The following is an 18453-nucleotide window of genomic DNA, read 5'->3' on the forward strand; positions in this document are numbered from 1 at the left end:
TTTTGGTTATTTTATCGGCATGTTAGTCACTGGCCGAGCTTGTTACAAACTTGACTACGAGACTTTGGCTGCTATGGGGAATTGACAGTCCCGAATTCTTTTTTTGTATATACTGGGCTACGTTTGGGGAGACTGAAAGCGTACATAAATGATAGCCGTTGAACTGACACGGTTAATTCAATGCCTCATTATTCAGTTTTTAAGCGAGATAGAGATGCACAGCTCGTCCTCTCCAATCTCTGCGCTTTCGTACTCGATCTCTTCCTCCAAGTCTCCATCAATTTCGTCCTTTGTGGCTTCGCCAAAGACCAACGGCACCGCCTCTTTCTTTCCAGCATCCCCCAGGAATGCGCTCTTGTGGCTAAACATTTCCGTCTCTACCCCCGCCCGTCGGGTTCTAATAACGCAGAGTCGGTACGCAAACACGACCCCAGACGCCGTGTCATACGAGTCGGTGAGCTTTGCCAGCCCCTCGTGCTTCATTCTCCCGCCAACCTCGGCGGGTATCGTACCAGCAGGCGGGCCAGACCCCGCAGCCTCCATGGTGAAATCCGAACCCTGCCCCCTGGCCACGGTAAAAGACGAGGTGGCGATTCGCAGCCCCGAGACAATGTAGACGGGGCGCTTGCCAAACACGCCCGAGTCGATCTGGGCACGGACCGCCGGGAGGTTGGCAATGGCCGCCACCGTCTCCGGCATCAGCGGGTCTCGGAAAGTTCGGACCTCGTGGTCCGTCTTGCCATAGTCGACGCTGTTGTTCTTCCCGACGCCTGCGCCGGCCGATGCGGACGCGAGGCCTTCAAACTTGGACCATAGGCTGAGGCTGTCGGACCGCGAGCGCGAGCGCGAGTGGGTGTGGTTTGGTTCTACAATGGTCTTGAGCGCCGGCAGCTTGATTTCGCCGGCGGCGCCGGAGGCCACGTCGGCGAGGACCGTGGTCGGCCTGGACCAGTGCGGAATCACCATGCCCATGCGGAGAGGGCCGTCGGCGGTGAAGGTAAAGTCTGGGAGGAGGAACCATGTTGCGGGCATCGTGGCGCTCTTGGGCTTCGGGTGCTTGGAGCTGCCAACATGAAGGACTTGAGCTGGATGAGGCAGAAGTCTGCTGGTTTTGTTCGCGCCCCGCAGTATTAGTGCGATGGATTCCAGAACCCTCCTTTACTACCAGTTGTGCCTTCTTGTTACGGACTTCAATACGACCTTGTCACAAGCTAGGCGGCAGGGGCACGACAGCTAACGGATCAATAGTCGGAACGATACGGGTGACATGGGGTGTTCACGAGCCGTGTAAGTCCATAATCTATGGCAATGTAACACGAACTTGCCCAGGGATCGCGTCAATCTTGGGCGTGTGATTCTCGGCATGGAGATGAAATCTTGCACCTTGATTTTTTGACCCTGGTCAGTGGTATATACTCTACTAATGTCAACCGTCTCACAGCTATTATGTTCCCTCCTAAACTCTGCAAACTCAAGATATTTAATACTTCAGAATACTACTGCCTTCACGCTACACTGTTACCACTTGCCATTTTGGTGGCAAAAAGCCCCAATGTGTTTCAATTAACAGAGGCATTTTTATTCGACACATGACGGCATGTACGGAAATGGCTGGACTGACATGCGTTTTATCAGCGGTCTGGCACCACGACGTATTTCTCGGTAGTATGACAAGTGCAACGGCCGTGAATAGGCTGGCCATCCCTGGAGCGTGCCCGCCGCTTTGCTGTATTGCGTGAACTCGAAGATAGTTGACCGCATGTGAGCTGAGTGACTGTATGGTGATGAAAAAAGCTATTCAAGTTATAATAGTATTTTATTAAGCCCTGGCATGTATACTCCTAGCGGCTGGTTAGTGTACTTTTGGAACATGTCCCAGTCAATGTGCGTGTTTGATCAGAAGGGTCAAGTCAACCCTGGGCCACACCAGTGGACTTGTACTTGGCTTATGTGGCAGCATTTCTCAGCGAGAAGTGGTATGAATGTAATAATCAAGTCAATTGTAAAGATGTAACTAGTCTATAAATGAATAATGAGAAGGATAAGTATAAGCCGTAAAAATAGGCAGTAGCATTCTATTCAAGGTGTCATGTGGTGTATTTGACCCGGTAACACCAGACTACACCAGACTCAAGTCGGCAACCAACATCAAGGACTCGGAACTATGGATTCAGATCGGACAGGTACAGTCATTGCCCCCAACCAACTTGGTGCACATACTCACATTACCGAACCAGGTCCCATGGGCAACCAAATACTCCAATTGGCATTACCAGTACATGGCGTATCCCACCCAGGCCCTCGCCGCCGTAGCCGCGCTCCGGGAATATACCCTCACTGACTGGGAAACGTACCTGTCTGTGGATGAGTCAGTACGGAAACAGATTACAATCTATAAGAAGGGGAGCGAAAGCACAAACGATCCGCTGCTGATGCCGGCGCATTTGCTGATTAGCAGTCGGGCCAAGAACGCAGGCATGGCGAAGAAGTTTGCCGACTGGCTGACGAGCCGAGCGGGCCAGGAGGTGATTGAGCAGTTTCGCAAAAACGGCCAGCAGGTGTACACGCCGGCACCGACAATTTAATTGTTGCCAGACGCTTACTCTTCAATGTTGGGTTCGAATCTTGATTGGAGATGGAAGTGAGGAGGATAGTATTCCATTTTTTGGTTCTTAAATTGATTCATTACGGGTATTTTCTCTATTAGCGCCAATGAGGTAGTAAACGTGGCATTATACGCTTTTCCGGCGATAGTAGAGTTGGTTTAAATCGACATCCATTCACTCCGCTGCCAACGGAGATATAAGGGGTCTGGTATATTTGCTATTCAATTGGAGCGCAACCTTATTGTGACATGCGCAGTCGGGCTAGCATTTTCCGTACCACTACTTTCTGACTGTCACCGGGTCATGTTTCCATTTAATTCGACAAAGCTGTCTTTAATAATAGGTTCGTTATGTGGAGGCACTCACTAGGTAATGCTTAGAATAGCGTGGAGAAAATCTCCTTAAAGTCGTCTGGTGTTTCGAGTTCTGAGGAATCAAGTGCCTGTCACCCCCTCTGGCTGTGCTACTACTGATATCGTGGATCAGGCCGTAAACCGTCTATCCCTAATGGGCGGCTGATCCCGTCTTGTGCGCCGGGGAGTGGAGTCAGCGGGACAACCCGGGGGCACTAGTAAAATAAGCTCCACCAATGGGATGTGTGATCTAGCCAGTTTACGACGGGAATAAACGCAACGCCGGCGGAGTAGAAGGTCTTGCAGCCTGACTTCTCCGCCGTTTTAGTTTTGATCTGAGTAACGACTTGGAGCCCCGAGGTTAAATTAGTATGTAATTATCTATTTTATGTTCTGGGAGGAGCATAGTTGCTTACTTGGGCCTGATAACTAGTGACCAGTAACGCAGATTATAAACCCGGCAGCTTTTTTTTTTTAATTTTTCTTTTAGAAAGTTGGCTAGTTTCTTGCCCAGCAAGTCCTTTCGATTAAACATGGGAGCACCTTCTAGCTTGACCCTGCTGAGAGGAAAGGTAGCTTGATATCAAGATTGCCAACCCACTCATCTGCAGCTCCAGAGGCAGTGGCTGCACCTATGGTAAAGATCCTGCTCGTTACTTTAGCCGGGTAGGTTTCATTCTGCTTAGCACCCTTATCACTAGCTGAGAAAAACACGAGTTTATTCTCATCGACCGCCTTCACGATAGCGGCCTCGCGACACCGCCTTTCGTTTTCATCCTCTGGCGGGTCGATCGTCCAGGACATGGAAATAATGTGAACACTCTTTCTCATGGCCGCCAAGATGGCCTGTATTTGAAATGTTAGACCTTCATGACTGCCAAGAAGAGCGCTGGGAGGCAGGGACCTGAGCTGCGCTCCTAGCAGTGATTTGACAGCCAGCCTCCTCGGAATAGTAATATTCCAGCCTCAATACGAAGAACTTTGCGCCGGGGCACAAAAGATGAATTCGCTTCGCCATGATAGTTCCGTTACTCGTACTTGACACATAATATAAGTCGTTGAGATTATATTCCTCATCACGAGTGCAGAAGGTCCGTCCACCAATAAACGAGTCCTCCAGGTCTTTCGCATCCACACCATCATTAATGAGGGCAACTTTAACAGGCTCTTCTACGCCGTCTTTAATCTCTCGACTATCATGATATCTCTCGGCGTCAAAAAGCAGCTTGCGAGATTCCTTCATGCACTGGATCCATTCATGCTTGGCTGAATGTGCCTTTTCGGCCCGCGCGGCGTTGGCATCTGATGGCCATCGTTGAACGGTTGGTCCTTCTCTGAGAATCGTAACCTATGGGCACAGCTCCTTCATGCGCTCATAAAATTGATCGACTTTTTGTTGTGTGCGATCCGTCGACTCGAGACCCTATGGTGACAGACTCTTGGGTTAGACTAGTCAGATGTTCACTCAGTTCTAGAACAAACATCTGCCACAGAATAAACGAGCAAGGTATACATTTTGGACCTGGAGATGCACCGTTCTTAATTCAGACAATCGCTTCAAGCCCACCTCTTTGCTTCAGCCCCTTAGCACGGCATGGTTACCATTATTAGTGAGCAGTTGTGACAGCTCGAAAGTTTTGATCCATTAACCGGGTATATATTGTTTGCAGCAGAACTGGGCCGGCAATATTTCCATCAACTAAATCCATAGTCCTCCAGAGACTGTATCAAGCGAAAGTAAAGAAGACCAGGTGCTACAGGAGATTTTAATCGCGTGTTCAAAGGCATCCATGAACAGACAACTTTTAGATGGCTTCTATCCTGGATTCTGTACTCGGTAGGAGCACTCAGTATTCGGAAACCTGCAACAATTGCCTAAATAGGATCGGACAAGGACCGCCAAGGGCTTGCGGAGCCACCTTCATTAACATGGGGAGACTTCATTGCACTCTACCAAAAATGGTTTTCTGGGATCGCAGAGATCAATTAGAATGAGATTAGAATCACCGACCCAAGATTGAGGAGAATCTTGATGAGCGTTGTTGCAATAAAGTCAGGCCCTGGGAAAGCGAGGTTTATATGGGACCAAGTGAAAGAGACAGCGCACTACGAAATCGCAGCCCTGTGCATCGATTAGTTATCAAGACCCAGCGTAGTGAAAATTCTCAACGAACCCTCTGAGTTCACTGACGCGGAATCCTTCGAAACGCCCGAATTTGTTGACCGAGGAAATCTGTGTTCATACGCCATCCAGGCGTGGCCTCGTCATCTCTTGCTCGGCTCTTCTAGGCCAGACTTGTCGCTATTGCAGTTGCAATCAAACTATCCTGTTCTTTCAAAAGTTTGTTCAAAGGTGTATTGGGCTCTGTTGAACTGCGTAACAAGAAGTCCCACCTGTGGAGAGACGTTGTTTCCTATTTTTACTGGATTTGGAGTACCAGATGTGATTAGGCGGATTGTTGCAGAGAATGAAGCTGACCTCTCTACGCGGCAGCACGGCACGATGCCCCGCCGAGGATGCTGGAATTCCCGAGCAAGATTGACTTGGACAAACAGAATAGCGAGGGATCATCGGCTGTTCATCCCAATATACCACTCACAAACTTCAAAAGTCCCGTCAACGCTGGTGCCAAGTTGGAAATTCAGGACACCGTCGCAGGAGACACGCCTTTGGCAAATGCCGCGTACAATAATCAGTTAGAATACGCCGAGTATCTTTTGAAACTTGGCGCCAATATCAATCTAGTCTCGCCATGCTACTGCGCGCCTCTTCATCAAGCGCATCTGGCATGTAGCTTGAGTATGCTGATGTTGCTCATCAAGCACTGGGCCGATCCAAACTGCCCTTGCGAGGATGCTGTTACGGGCGCCCCTCTACAGGCTGAACTAACGGCACACGATGCTAAGAATTCTCGTGTTGACGAGATAGTTGACTATCTGATTGCAAAGGGCGCAGACGTGACGGCCGAGGGTGGGTTGTTTCGTTTTACAATCAACGCCGCGGCATTCCAGGAGACACCGACGCTGATCAGTCGTCTTGTCAACAACGGAGCAACTATAGACGTCATGGACCAGACAATTGTCGATTTGGGCGGTGACATCAACAGCTGGGACGAAATGGGTCGAACGGCGGCCCATTGGGCATCACAACCAGGTCGTTCACAGCACTTGAGGTCGTCGAGATGATCATGTCGTCAACAGCGGAAAGGCAATCCGCCAATATACCAGACATAGATGGTTGGACACCATTGTTCTGGGCCGTGCGTGGAACTCGCTCCTTGCTGAACAAAGGTGTGGCAGGTGAGCCGCAAGATCAGACCAAGGTTATAAAACTCTTGCTTCAGAGAGGAACTGACCGCTCTATTCTGGTGTCTGCTACTGGACCTAAATGGTCTCCTCTCAAGATTTCGCGTTTCTCGTGACGATCCGCGGGGGTCGTCCATCTCCCCGAGCATGGTCTCGCTTTTACAAACACATCCAGAGGAGCAGAGAGTGGCAACCCTTCAGAGGAACCGGATGAAAGAGACGTAGACCAATTCAAAGCAGCCAACACCTGATCGCTTTACTGTGACGCTTGTCTATGTGTACGTTTTAATGTCACGGTTCAAGTCTATATTATTTTCTTCACATGCTTGCCTAACCTCCGGCAGATACCAGCATCTCTTGCTGGGATCCAAAATGTACTAACCCTCCTGCAGGATATTCGAGGCTTTATATACCGCTGCAAGACATGTTGCAACTTTGAGTTCTGCGTCAAGTGCTATCCGCACAGACGCATCGTATACTCATCCCCGGACCATATTTTCGAGGAGCTTGGCCCGGAATTTGAAGATGTCCCTGGCGCCGACGGCACAGACACGCCGGGTGCTAGTACATCTTCGAACTCGGATTCAGACTCGGACTATGAAGACTGGGAGACTCCTCTGTACTCTGTAGTATCTTGTGCTAGCTGGTTTTGCAGAGCCCGTCTGCGAGTTCACCAAAGACTGGTTATTGGCTCATTGGACTCGTCACGAAAGCATGGGGTTATTTACAAGATTGTGCGCTTTTCGTCAGCTTCACATAGCTCATACCAAACCCACAAGTCGGCTGCTTCCACAACTTGCGACAAGCTCCAATGTTTCCTAAGCCCTTGAGTTATGTCGACTACCCTACTATCACACAGGACGTCGAGGACCTTGTGGAGAGTCGGTTTCAGGCACTACTGACGCTATCATGCGAAGCCTTTCCATTATGGTAGCTGTCCAGTGCCCGTAACACAAGCTGCAAGCGCCTCGTTTCCCCCTTTTTTTCGACTGCGTAGTACTTCCAGGTATGTCTATGAAACAACACCTTGTTCCTTGTTGGGTATACCTCATTATCCCTGTTGCTCGTTCTCCCACAAGTTACGACACAGTGATATCTTGTTAGCCGGGCAGTCGTCCCCGAGAGCACAAGACATAGCATGATGGTGGAGTCATATTACATAGTGCGTCTTGTCGCACCATAGGGTCTGGTGCTTTATACGCTTGGCTAGAGTTGGTGCTATAATGGGTCCCGAAGCGCTGCAAGCATCGCGACTTCATGCGACACGGCCTCAGTATAACGTCTGGTCGCGGCTACCATCGCTATATACCGTCTAATCCGGCCAACTCCACAAGCCTTTTATGATTATACTTTTCATGCTCTCATGGGCTCGGCAATGCATACATGCCAACCATGATCCTAGGCACGAGTCAGTACACAATACCTGTCCGTAGCACACACCTGATTCAGCTTCACTCTCCGGGCTAGTCCATAGCGTCAAAATATCGAATGAAAACAAGTCCATCTACGTTGCCATGTTCTGTCTCACTATAAAGGTCCTCGTGCTGCCCGTTTGCTCCTCATCTCACAGAATGCAAATCACCTGCAACGTCTTTCATTCTTTTTTTCCAGACACAGCCTGACTTGTCTCACTGTCATTACCAACAACCATGCGCTGGGACAGCCTTGCTTCGGCCGCACATCTTGCTCTGCTTGCCATTGGCCCCATCAGCGCCTTTCCAAACGGGAAAAGAGATGTCGTCGGCAGAGCTCCCAAGCAGCCCGCCAAAGAAGTCTTTCGCGGCGACTTCAGAAGCCCGCGCGATGTAGCCAAGGATGGCGGATTCCGCCCCCAGGGCAACTATGCAAACAATAACCAGGCATTCTCTATATACCGCCACATGGTTGGCGAGCATGGGAGAGAAGACGACTCGGACCTGTCGGATGAGGATTCCGACGAGGAGTGGACGTCTGCCTTTGTCTCGGTAACAACCTCGGTCGACACAGCGGCATCCTACGGCCGCTGGGTGTACAGGATTCACGCCACTCCAAACATGATTGACCCCACGGAAGGGGAGGAAAACCAGCCTGAAATCTTCGCACTGGGAGGTGTCCCATGGTCCCAAGTCATGGGGTGGTATGAGCTGAGATTCGAGAACAACGAGTCTGTGAATGCCGAGGGAATCACAGCAAACGACTTTACCCCCAACCCAGCCTACCAGCCGAGATACGACGGATACACCCTGACGACCGTCGAGCCAAGAGGCCCATGGCGTAGCCACGACAGAAACTACTGGACGCAATTCATGAACGGCCCGAATGTTGCGCCCGCCGTAGCTTTCACCGGGCAGTTCCCGCTCAACTTCGGGACCTATTCCCTCGACGGACTCCCCGGACCTTCACAAGAAACCCAGATAGAGCGGCCGCCCCCGACGCAGCCCGAGGCCGCGGCGCTCAGCGCGGAAGACATTGTCATGGCAGCCGAGTTCCTGCACGAGCACAACGCGCCGTGCGACGTCTCCGGCGTCGACCCCCAGACGCAATACCTCATTCTCGAGGCAGACGCGGGCTTTGCGCGGTCCCTGGCCCGGCTGCACCGCGAGCGTCCCAACGACACGCTCCCCACGCCCTTTGACGAGGCGGACCAGCAGATCCAGGCCATTATCGAAAGGCTCCGACGGGGCCAGGAGCCAAACACGTGCCAGCTCGTCGGCGCGTGTAGCGGATTGAAGCTCTCCCAGAAGAAGAGGGCCACGAGTAAGCGCCGAAAAGGGCCACTTGCACGGGCTACAATCAATGCTAATAGACGTTTCCCAGCACCAGGGGCGGTATCAAAGCTGTGCAAAAAGATACAAAAGCCGAAAAGGGGCAAGAACCGCCTGAGCCCGGCGACGCAGAATTCCGAAAAGTGCGTGCTCCGCTCTCCGCTCAAGATTAGAGTACAGCTGTCCGACGACACGTCGGCCGGAAGCTGGGACCGGCTGTTTCTGGAGATGGGCAAGAATGCGCGGTACGAGCGCGGCCAGCCGGCCTACCTGCTCAAGGAGTCGCCCAGCGCAGGCGACGTCATGTATCTGGACGTTGATCTCGCCGACGCGTATCCCGACAAGGCCGTCACCGTGGAGGACATTAAGAAGGTTCGCCTGGTGAGCTACCTGGACAATGGAAAGGAGGGTTCAAACGAGCTCGAGCTGCAAGGTATGTCGATGTGCTGATTGCAAGCTTTTTGAAGAAGAAAGCTGACTCGACTAGACATTACCCTCACGGGCAAATGTGCGGCGTCGCCCAGGGCCGCCGAGGCTCGCATCAAGGCCAGGCAGTGGTTCACCAGTTGGAGCAGCGCCTTGAAGCTCAAGGACTGGGTGTGGAAGAGGGACTGCGAAAAGTTCACCAGCCTCAAGTTCGAATGGAGCCTGGGCAACAAGGTGCGCGCCGGGACGTGGGATGACCTCAAGCTCGGCTCGCACCGCGATCGCAGGGTGCGAGCGCACGATGTGCAGTTTGCTACGAACCCGTCGGCGGGCGACTCGGGCGGCGAGGAAATCAAGCTCAAGGACATGTATGGCTCGGCGAGTGTGCACGTTGACCGCGTCGATTTCTTCCACGTCTATTCTACTACGCGATGGCCCAGTTCGGGCGAAGACGAGTGGGAGTTTGGAGGTATGTCGATGCTGGGGGGGGGGGGGGGATGACAATGTGAACAAGGTCCAACTAACGCTGTGTAGGGATCAAATTCAGAGCGCAGTGCGAGGGCTTCGACAAGGCCGTCGTGTTGGACAAGTTTGGCAGCGATTACAACTGGCACTCGCGTTCTAATGGCATTGACTTGCCCATTGCGGCGGGCGACTGGCGGTGGGAGGATGAGAACTTTCAAAAGCAGCATCCTTTCCCTAGGGAGAAGGATGAACTGTGATTGAGCATGGCTTCCGTGACATATGGCGCTGACCCGGGGCAGCAGCGGCACTGGATCCTCAATCCACGATCCAAGACCAGATCACATGGTTTTTTTGGTTCTGGCCTCTTTGGTTTGCAGTTTGCTACGCCAACAGGGCCAATAGCATGGTGGGTGTGCGGCTCTGAAGTAGAATCAATTGTCATTTAATCGCAGTATCGCCAAGTTCAGGGATAGCTAGCCAACAGCCCCGAATATCATGGGTTGTTTCGCCACAGGCATCGCAAAATAGATGGCGGTGGACTCGATACCTTTTGACCCTTTTCAGGTTATTTGTATCGGTATCCGTATCGTCATTGTCATCGTCTTCAGTATCGGGGTCGGTATCAGTTTAACAGGATGCCTTTCGTTTTAGGTCATTTTAATCGGGCAAAGCCAACACTGCCCAGCTTCATAGTTCAGAGGCTACGTAGCCCACTAAACATTCCTCATTCATCAAGGCTGATGTCGTGATAATGTTGTTTAAGACCTTTCAATTAAAGCTTAAAGGTCTTCGACGCTCATAGCGGTCTATAATTGCTGATAGAGGCCTTCAAATAATACCCGATAGTCTAACTGACTAGTTGACAGGGCTTTGGTAGCTTTTCTGTATCTTTCGCTAAAACCGATATCATATCGGCTAATTAAATAGGCCATGTCAAGTAACCAGGGGCTTCCAATAGCTTCCATTACTTGATGCCAAGCAGCTCTTTGCGGGAAATGCTCCCATTTCAATAACCAAGCTTCAAAAATCAACCTCACTGTGGCCTTAAAGGTCCAGGTTATCCCCTGATATCCAGCCGCTAGTTGGGATACCTGTTCTGACTGCTCGGCTAGAACAGCATCGGTCAGGGCTTTCATCTACTGAAAGACATCATGATCCCAGTGAAGATATCGGGCTAGCCGACTGTCAACGCTGCTGTAGATAACATCGCGAGCCATCATGAGCTGTTTTTGCTGCTTTACATAGAGGTCTAGGCCCTCTAGATAAATCGTCCATGCTAGGCTGTAGCTGTTGACTTGGTGCTCGGTTAATATATTTGCGGTCGGTTGGGTTCAACGATAATGAAGGCTGTATCGTTGGTCTTGATAGCAGCCCAGGTAGCTAATTCTAGCTTCCTACCGATATAATCTTGCCACTCTAGCCAACTTGCAATGCCGGTCAAGATGACCGAGGGCGCTGAAGGGTCTGGCATGATATCTGGGTTGAATGATGAGGAATCCCGCAAATTGACCCGTGCCCCTTAATACCCGGTCAGAGGCCCCTGCAAGCCTCCGGGGACTCCTGACGATAATCCTCAAATTTGACTTGACACCACATGCATCGGGTTGGTCGGGGCTCAGGAAGGCCAAAAACAATTACAAGGGGAGCCCAACGCGCCCGTGGTCAACAGCGCCACCGACCAAATCACAATCAATTGATCGATGAAATCATTCCATCGCGCGATGCAAAGGGACAGGCCGAATGCTGTCCGATTGGGACCTCCTTCAATGGCATATTGTGTGTTTGGCGACGGAACGGGTCAATTGTCCCAGCAATACGAATCAGGTCGACGGTGATTGTGCCAGTCTTCAGGGCCCAGCCAACGCATTGACTCTTCAATGAGACTGCGTGTCTCTCCTCGGAAGGTCCTAGCTGTATAGCTGTCCAACCGGGGCTCAATTTGGCGGCAAAGTGTGCAAATCTACGCGATTGCCCCTCTATGACGCGAACTTTGCATTCAACTTGACGGAACAATTTGCGTCTCTCTTGATGGTCCAGCCTGCCCAGATGGATTCACCACACAAGACTCCCAGGTGCAAGGACAGTGATGGTTGACGTTTGACGGTACTTCCTGCACTCGCTCGGAGCCTTCCTCGTGCATGGCAGCTGTGATGATCCTTTCTGCTCCGGGGGATTCGCCTTTGATGCCAAGGCGTGCGTGGCCGACCAGCCGGCGCGGTGTTCCGACGGCGTGCTCTCCGACGGCGTGTGTATTCTCACGGAGCCCGTGGGCTGCGAAGATTACTCCCTCTCCATAACGTATCTCGGCAGATTTGAATCACAGTGTTCCGTGAAGTACACTGCCCCCCATGACTCGGGTTGCGTTGCGGCACAAGCATATCCCTTGCCCGAGGAAGGAACATGATTTGGAATGATCGGAAATGTCATGGCTAGACGATGGGGGACATTGGTCCGCCGTTTGTCAATCCATATTGTCATGTTTATCTGTGGGCCGGGCGAGCCTCGGCATGTAGAGTGAACGGCTTCGTCTGAACCAAAGCTTGGTGTTTTACCAAGCCGCCAGTCGGGTTGTACATGCAAGCAGAGACACGGATGAAAGGAAGTGGCAAAAACGTATGGAATCAAGCGGTCTGGAAACCTCGAATTCCACTACAGCCAATTAAACCGGGGACGGCAGTGGAGTGTAGTCAAAGTTTATCTGATCGACTAGACTGAAGGACGGGCCGGATTTGGGTTTATCGAGCCGCATCGCTCCAAGCTAGACACATTAATTCATGGCGCTTGAGTTCATGCAGCCAGGCTGGAACGAGGCCTTGCGTCAATCCCACGATTTGACCAATGGAGCTGCCACAAGACACCAAACCTGATTTTGGGTTCACCAGCTGCGTGTGCAGCATTCATGCAGACCGACGTATCTCGGCTCGAGATCACAGTGAGGGGCTCGTTACACACTGCGCAGAGTCAAATGTATTTAAACCCGCCGCCCAGTCTCCCGGCCCAGATGGTTCCCGGCGACAGAGAAGCAACCGATTCATAGATACTCGCTTAGCTACCTTCCTACCAACACCAACGCCATCATGCCGTATCTCAAGCTGCGAGATGGAGCCGAGCTCTTCTACAAGGACTGGGGCAACCCCAAGGGCCCCATCGTCACCTTTTCGCACGGCTGGCCGTTGAGCAGCGACAACTGGGAGAACCAAATGGTCTTCCTGGCCGACCACGGGTTCCGCGTCATCGGACACGACCGCCGCGGCCACGGTCGCTCCACGCAGACATGGCACGGAAACAACATGGACACATTTGTCGACGATCTCGAGGAACTCTTCAAACACCTCGGCGTCAAAGACGCAGTCATGGTCGGGCACTCCCACGGCGGCGGCGAGGTGACGCATTACCTTGGAAAGCACGGCACCAGCCGCTTCAAGAAGGCCGTCCTCGTTTCAGCCGTGCCGCCGTTTATGCTCAAGACCGAGGCCAACCCGCAGGGCACCGACAAGTCCGTCTTCGACTCGTTCCGGCAGGCCATGCACAAGGACCGCAGCCAGTTCTTCCTGGATGTGCCCACCGGCCCCTTTTTCGGATTCAACCGGCCCAACGCCCACAAGAGCGAGGGCCAGATCCGGAGCTGGTGGCAGCAGGGAATGAATACTAGCTTCAAAACCGCCTACGACTGCATCAAGGATTTTTCCGAGACCGACTTTACCGAGGATCTGAAGAAGATTGATATTCCTGTCTTGGTGCTTCACGGCGACGACGACCAGGTTGTTCCGATTGAGGCTGCTGGGTTGAAGTCTGTCAAGCTGCTGCGCCATGGCAAGCTCAAGGTTTACCCTGGGGGATCGCATGCAATTCACAATCTTAATGTCGATGAGGTGAATAAGGATTTGCTAGACTTTATCAAGTCGCACTAAACTTGGTGACTCCATGGAGTTTCATCTTAGGATACTGACGAGCAAATAAATTGTTTTTTTAGCTTTAAGTTCTTTCGCACGCTGCCAGTTTTGCGGCATCGTACTTGCCAGGTTCTGCGGAAGCAATTCTTCTAACCGTTGGTGTTTCGCGGCATCTAGCCTGCGGACAATATGACAAGTCGTGAATCCCATGTCGCTTCGGTACATTCTCGTTTTGTAGATTTGTGGCCTGCACAAACGTCACTTCTTGTCCACGCCAGGCTGTACGCGTTCCGCAACGCATGCGGCGTCATGTTAGTTGCAAGTGAAAACAAGTACTGGTCTCTGGAGCCCAATGGGAAAGGTCTCGTATCCTTAAAGTCGTACGTGGAGGATGGGACATCGACTCCGGTTGTTGGCGCGAGGGCAAAATCTCAGACATTGAACACGAAGGATCAATGTATTTTGACTCACCAAGCTTCAAAGCTCGGACCTCCTGCACAACCTTGGCGACCGGCGTCAAGATTGCCACCATCACTATGAGCGATTAACAACTGCCGTGTCCATCTTTGGCTGAGATCTAAATGCGAAAACCTCGATGTGGAAATGCCAATCTCATAGTTGTACGGATGGATCGCTCCCAAACTTCTCGCAAAATCTGTTTAGCAGAGAACCCAGCTAAAGCGGTGATGCAAGACTTGTTTATCTGAGATTGGCCACTTTTGATCAAGTTGACCGATGAACAGCGCCCTCCAGTAGTCGTCACCAACCGCATCGTCTGGTCCATTGTCAAAAGTGCACTGGTGGTGATTTCTCATAACGGTAATTAAGATGCGTACAGTCGATGGTTCATGCTGAGCCAATTGGCAAGATCCGACCCTCGAGGTTACAATCTCCAAGGCATCTTCCGGCATGGTCCCCGCATTGATTGAGTTGCTCAGGGTTTCGCGATACATAGATGATAACGCCCTATACTGGATGTCATTTGACGGCCATCAAAGGACTTTCCAACTTCAGTTGACGCAGTTGAACAAGTCTCGACACTTTCGTCATCTCCGCGACTGTTGACTGTTGGTCATCGTTGTTCTTTGCTGGGCAAGGTGAGATAGAGATATGCCATTAGTTCTTGGTTGTCACGTTGCGCACCATCTTTGAAGGGATCGTACTGCCACGACGGAAAGTCCTCTGTGAAACTCGTCCCAGAAAGCCCGCTTACAGGTTCTATATCGAGCCAAAGCTACAGCGGACGGCATCATGTCCTTTCAGCCTTTTCAACGGCACCCTATCTGCTATAAGCTGGGCTCGAATGGAATGCAGATCTCGTTGAGAGTGGAGGTCGGGATACGTTGAACTGCATCGTTTGGATACCTAGATAGAGTGGGCAGATGCCCCGATAAAATGAATTCGCCGTGCATGATGATCCGGACAATACGGTTCACAAGGTGGACAGGTTTCTTCCCGCTGACTTTATGCGGACTGGTGGTGTCACCTCAGTATAGACCTTGAGCGAATCGCAAATGCATGAGTAACTTGTTATTCTTGTCCAACCGTATCTGTGAAGTAAACTTGGCAAGTGTCGACCAAGACCTCGCCATACGTAGTGAACTCTGAGCGGCGAAGCAATTGTCGATACGGTATGACGTCTCGGAACCCTCTTCTAAGGCTGGGATATGGAAGAAAGGGTCGTCCTTATCCTTTGGATCGCGGACTAAGCTGTTCAGCTCTAGATGTTCTTTTAGCAAGTAATGTCGAGTCCAGATGAATCTCCATTCGCTCAAAGTGTGCAAGATGAAGGCTGGGTAGCGATTTCTCAGCAAAGACCTATGCGCACGCCTTATCTCGGCTTCGTCCTTGTCCACTCCATGTTTGTGAGTCTAGCAAAAGCATCCCATTGAATAATGCGATATAGTGAGTAGATGAAGACATCTGTCTCGTGATCTTGCACTACACAGTCGAGGGTGCCACTGTCGCACCGTGACCAGAAGATACACACCACCTGAGAGCCGAGGTTTGCAACCTTGCTTCAGAGGCAGGTTCGGTTGAGCCTTTCAAAGGCAGGGGTCGGCATACTCTTGGGTCTGCGAGCCTTTCCATACCAGACAGCAAACTTGCTCGCGAAGAAGCTGAGTTCGTCGTTCTTGAGAGCGCCGAGATTCAGCTAGGCACAAGAGGAATTGCGGGTGAAGACAATAGTCGGCCATCTCGGCGTCCGGGAACGGGAAACTCGACAACACCACGAGCCTGATTGGTCCAAGGCTGTAATCAGCCAGCCGCTGATATATTCAGGCAAGCCGCTTTTCCCTAGTAGCTTTGATGTCTTGATTCTGCGCCGTGACACAGGGTTTCCGCTTACGGCGGGCGGTGACGTGAGACTTCTGCTCCTCATGCAGGATTTCCTGGAAGTTTTGCTTTGCTCGCCGTCGTGTCACAATCGCACCTGCAACGTCCGCCTTCATCGCACTAGCTTTACCAGCATATGTCAGATCTAGAGGCCAGTTGATAGCCGCGGGGCCACGGATTTATGGTTCGTATGAAGCGTATAGGGCCATCGCTTGAGGAATATTCCCTTTGTCTTAGGTGAGCGTAAATGTCTCAAGGTCGCTAAAGACACGCCTATGCGACTGTCGGCCTATGATGTACCGGGCTTTATGGAATCTGATGAGGGGGTGCAGCAGGAGGCTTGTCATCGCATTTAGAGCCGTCGAGTCTACATTCACCCGCTGTCACTTACTTGACCTAATGTCAAGCATCTCTGGATCCAAAGCTTCAACAATGCGATAAAGCACATTACTGACCATTAAGCAATCGATGGTCTCGCTGTTGAATTGCTGACTATCAGTGTTGTTGCTGGGACTATTTTCGTCGACTTTGCTGAGTTTGCTCTCATCGAGGTCGTCGATATTGGACTCGGTAGCTGAGCTAAGCATGCTGTCAAGATCTTCCTCTGCCGTTATGAGAATAGGCCCCGATGCCACTCGTCGATTTGAGTAGCAAGCGTTGACTTGCGAGTAGGTCTCCCTTTTTCCAGCTCTCGCGCGGAGCGCTCGTGGCTACTGGGGTTCGTCTCTATCAAGTGTGAGCCCCGGCCATTACATATGTAGGTCTCCTCGGGGAGCCGACGGTGCCATGGTTGGTATCGATGCTACGCTCAATTGGTTCGCGGTAGCATGAGCGGCGGCGTGTACACTTGTTGCTGCAGTCTCGTCTGATTCGGCAACGGCTGCCGTGGTCTGTTAAAGTTGAGGATATGGGGATTGTGAAGAGGCAATGCGTATTTCCGGGTAGTATTGTCTTGTAGCACAATTGTCTGGTCAATAGCACACAAGGATGACTGGGGTGATTAAAAAGGCTCGGCCTTATCAAAACCTCTGATGATTAGATAATTAGTGAGAAGATGTATTCATAACCTCAAATTGACTAGACCACGTAACCTCCGTGTATGTGACGAGGGTCTAACGAGGTTCGGGACGAGGGGTTCAAATTCAAAGATAATATCGAAGAGTGTCGAAGGTCCTTGGTTTTCCAGGAGGAAGAGAGGAATCAGTGACCATTATATACATGAAAGGAACGCCCGGGCCTAGGGTCCGTGCCCGGGCACGTGTTTTGGTTATGTAACAAGTAGGTCCCTTGTCGGTGAGGCCCCTTTCTTTGTTGGGCCTTTTCCGTGTAACAGTGTAACAGCTGCTTTCAAGCCGACAAACCACGGAGAAATTCCCACGCAAGACATGAGAATCGTGAGCTATAACGAGCACGACACGTATGCAAGGCACTCGATTCACAGACACTGATCATGTTCAAGTTCAATACCAAAGTGTTGGATGGGGCAATGCCCCTGATCCCATTGTATACTATCTGCCCATGCGCATCGCAGCAGCTGTTCGCAAAAAAAAAATGGTTCAAAAGCAAGATTCTATCTAAAGTTCATTCAACAAAAGTCTTTCACAAAGGAAAAAAGGAAAAAAACCAAAAAATTCAAAAGCATACTCAAGAAAACCTGCGCAGCATCCACCCCTCACAAGCCCTCGCTTACACCACCATCCTTTGTCATAGCCCAATCGATCCACCCGCTTCACAAGAGCCAGTGTGTTTGCCACTCATATCGTGTAGTATTAGAGTGTCTGGTTCTTTCAACGCTGCATAGTCGCAAGACGAGCAGTTAAGCCATCCACCCCTGGCATCTCCATCTCCTTGAGCGCTCGCGGGCCATTTCACGCAACGCCTCTCTTTCACGGGTCGCATTCCTATTCAGTTCACGCCACGCCTCCATGCCAGCTCTGCCGCCGCGGTTGTTGCGACAAAACGCCTCAGTGTGGCGGGCCATGTTCGCGGAAAATTCCTCCAACGGATTGAAGTCGTCGAAAACACTGCCCATGGGAAAGCCCGCTTCAGCTTCAATGTTGGTTCCTTCACACGATTCGTGCGATTTGAAAGTGACCTTGGTGGTGTCGACGCGTTTCTTGCATTTTCCGAATTCTCCATTTTCCAGAGCCTCCTGGCACCAGTGTCTTTCCTCGACGTTGGATATATCTGTGCCGCACTTTGTGCAGCGCTCAGTAGATTTTTGAATCCCGCACATGTTGCCGTTTGTAGTGGTGTGGTATAGTGTGTTTGTCTGTGTGTGTGTGTTTTTTTTTTTCAAAGCAGGATGTAGCGTGCTGGATGG

The 18453-nt window shown here is 51.3% G+C and overlaps 8 protein-coding genes across 8 annotated transcripts; 4 read left to right on the top strand and 4 right to left on the bottom strand.

Moving 5' to 3' along the window:
* Nucleotides 1–192: 192 nt before the first annotated feature.
* G6M90_00g001410 (uncharacterized protein) lies at nucleotides 193–1032 on the bottom strand (the record flags this gene model as incomplete). Its single annotated transcript, XM_014687445.1, has 1 exon — nucleotides 193–1032. One exon carries the CDS (start codon nucleotides 1030–1032, stop codon nucleotides 193–195), a length of 840 nt encoding a protein of 279 aa, XP_014542931.1.
* A 1247-nt stretch (nucleotides 1033–2279) lies between these two features.
* On the top strand, nucleotides 2280–2585 carry G6M90_00g001420 (uncharacterized protein; the record flags this gene model as incomplete). Its single annotated transcript, XM_014687444.1, has 1 exon — nucleotides 2280–2585. The coding sequence occupies one exon, from the start codon at nucleotides 2280–2282 to the stop codon at nucleotides 2583–2585; it is 306 nt and encodes a 101-aa protein (XP_014542930.1).
* A 920-nt stretch (nucleotides 2586–3505) lies between these two features.
* On the bottom strand, nucleotides 3506–4202 carry G6M90_00g001430 (uncharacterized protein; the record flags this gene model as incomplete). Its single annotated transcript, XM_014687443.1, has 2 exons — nucleotides 3506–3805; nucleotides 3864–4202. The coding sequence occupies 2 exons, from the start codon at nucleotides 4200–4202 to the stop codon at nucleotides 3506–3508; spliced, it is 639 nt and encodes a 212-aa protein (XP_014542929.1).
* Nucleotides 4203–5476: 1274 nt separating this feature from the next.
* Nucleotides 5477–6145, top strand: G6M90_00g001440 (uncharacterized protein; the record flags this gene model as incomplete). Its single annotated transcript, XM_014687442.1, has 1 exon — nucleotides 5477–6145. The coding sequence occupies one exon, from the start codon at nucleotides 5477–5479 to the stop codon at nucleotides 6143–6145; it is 669 nt and encodes a 222-aa protein (XP_014542928.1).
* A 1769-nt stretch (nucleotides 6146–7914) lies between these two features.
* Nucleotides 7915–10157, top strand: G6M90_00g001450 (uncharacterized protein; the record flags this gene model as incomplete). Its single annotated transcript, XM_066129507.1, has 4 exons — nucleotides 7915–9001; nucleotides 9062–9442; nucleotides 9497–9904; nucleotides 9970–10157. 4 exons carry the CDS (start codon nucleotides 7915–7917, stop codon nucleotides 10155–10157), a joined length of 2064 nt encoding a protein of 687 aa, XP_065985757.1.
* A 2820-nt stretch (nucleotides 10158–12977) lies between these two features.
* Nucleotides 12978–13811, top strand: cpo (Non-heme chloroperoxidase; the record flags this gene model as incomplete). Its single annotated transcript, XM_014687440.1, has 1 exon — nucleotides 12978–13811. The coding sequence occupies one exon, from the start codon at nucleotides 12978–12980 to the stop codon at nucleotides 13809–13811; it is 834 nt and encodes a 277-aa protein (XP_014542926.1).
* A 2261-nt stretch (nucleotides 13812–16072) lies between these two features.
* On the bottom strand, nucleotides 16073–16717 carry G6M90_00g001470 (uncharacterized protein; the record flags this gene model as incomplete). The annotated part of the gene is made up of 2 exons (XM_066129508.1): nucleotides 16073–16254; nucleotides 16522–16717. The coding sequence occupies 2 exons, from the start codon at nucleotides 16715–16717 to the stop codon at nucleotides 16073–16075; spliced, it is 378 nt and encodes a 125-aa protein (XP_065985732.1).
* A 1229-nt stretch (nucleotides 16718–17946) lies between these two features.
* On the bottom strand, nucleotides 17947–18366 carry G6M90_00g001480 (uncharacterized protein; the record flags this gene model as incomplete). The annotated part of the gene is made up of 1 exon (XM_066129509.1): nucleotides 17947–18366. One exon carries the CDS (start codon nucleotides 18364–18366, stop codon nucleotides 17947–17949), a length of 420 nt encoding a protein of 139 aa, XP_065985602.1.
* Nucleotides 18367–18453: the final 87 nt, after the last annotated feature.

The sequence above is a fragment of the Metarhizium brunneum genome, chromosome 1, assembly GCF_013426205.1.
Source record: "Metarhizium brunneum chromosome 1, complete sequence".
Classification (NCBI taxonomy): domain Eukaryota; kingdom Fungi; phylum Ascomycota; class Sordariomycetes; order Hypocreales; family Clavicipitaceae; genus Metarhizium; species Metarhizium brunneum.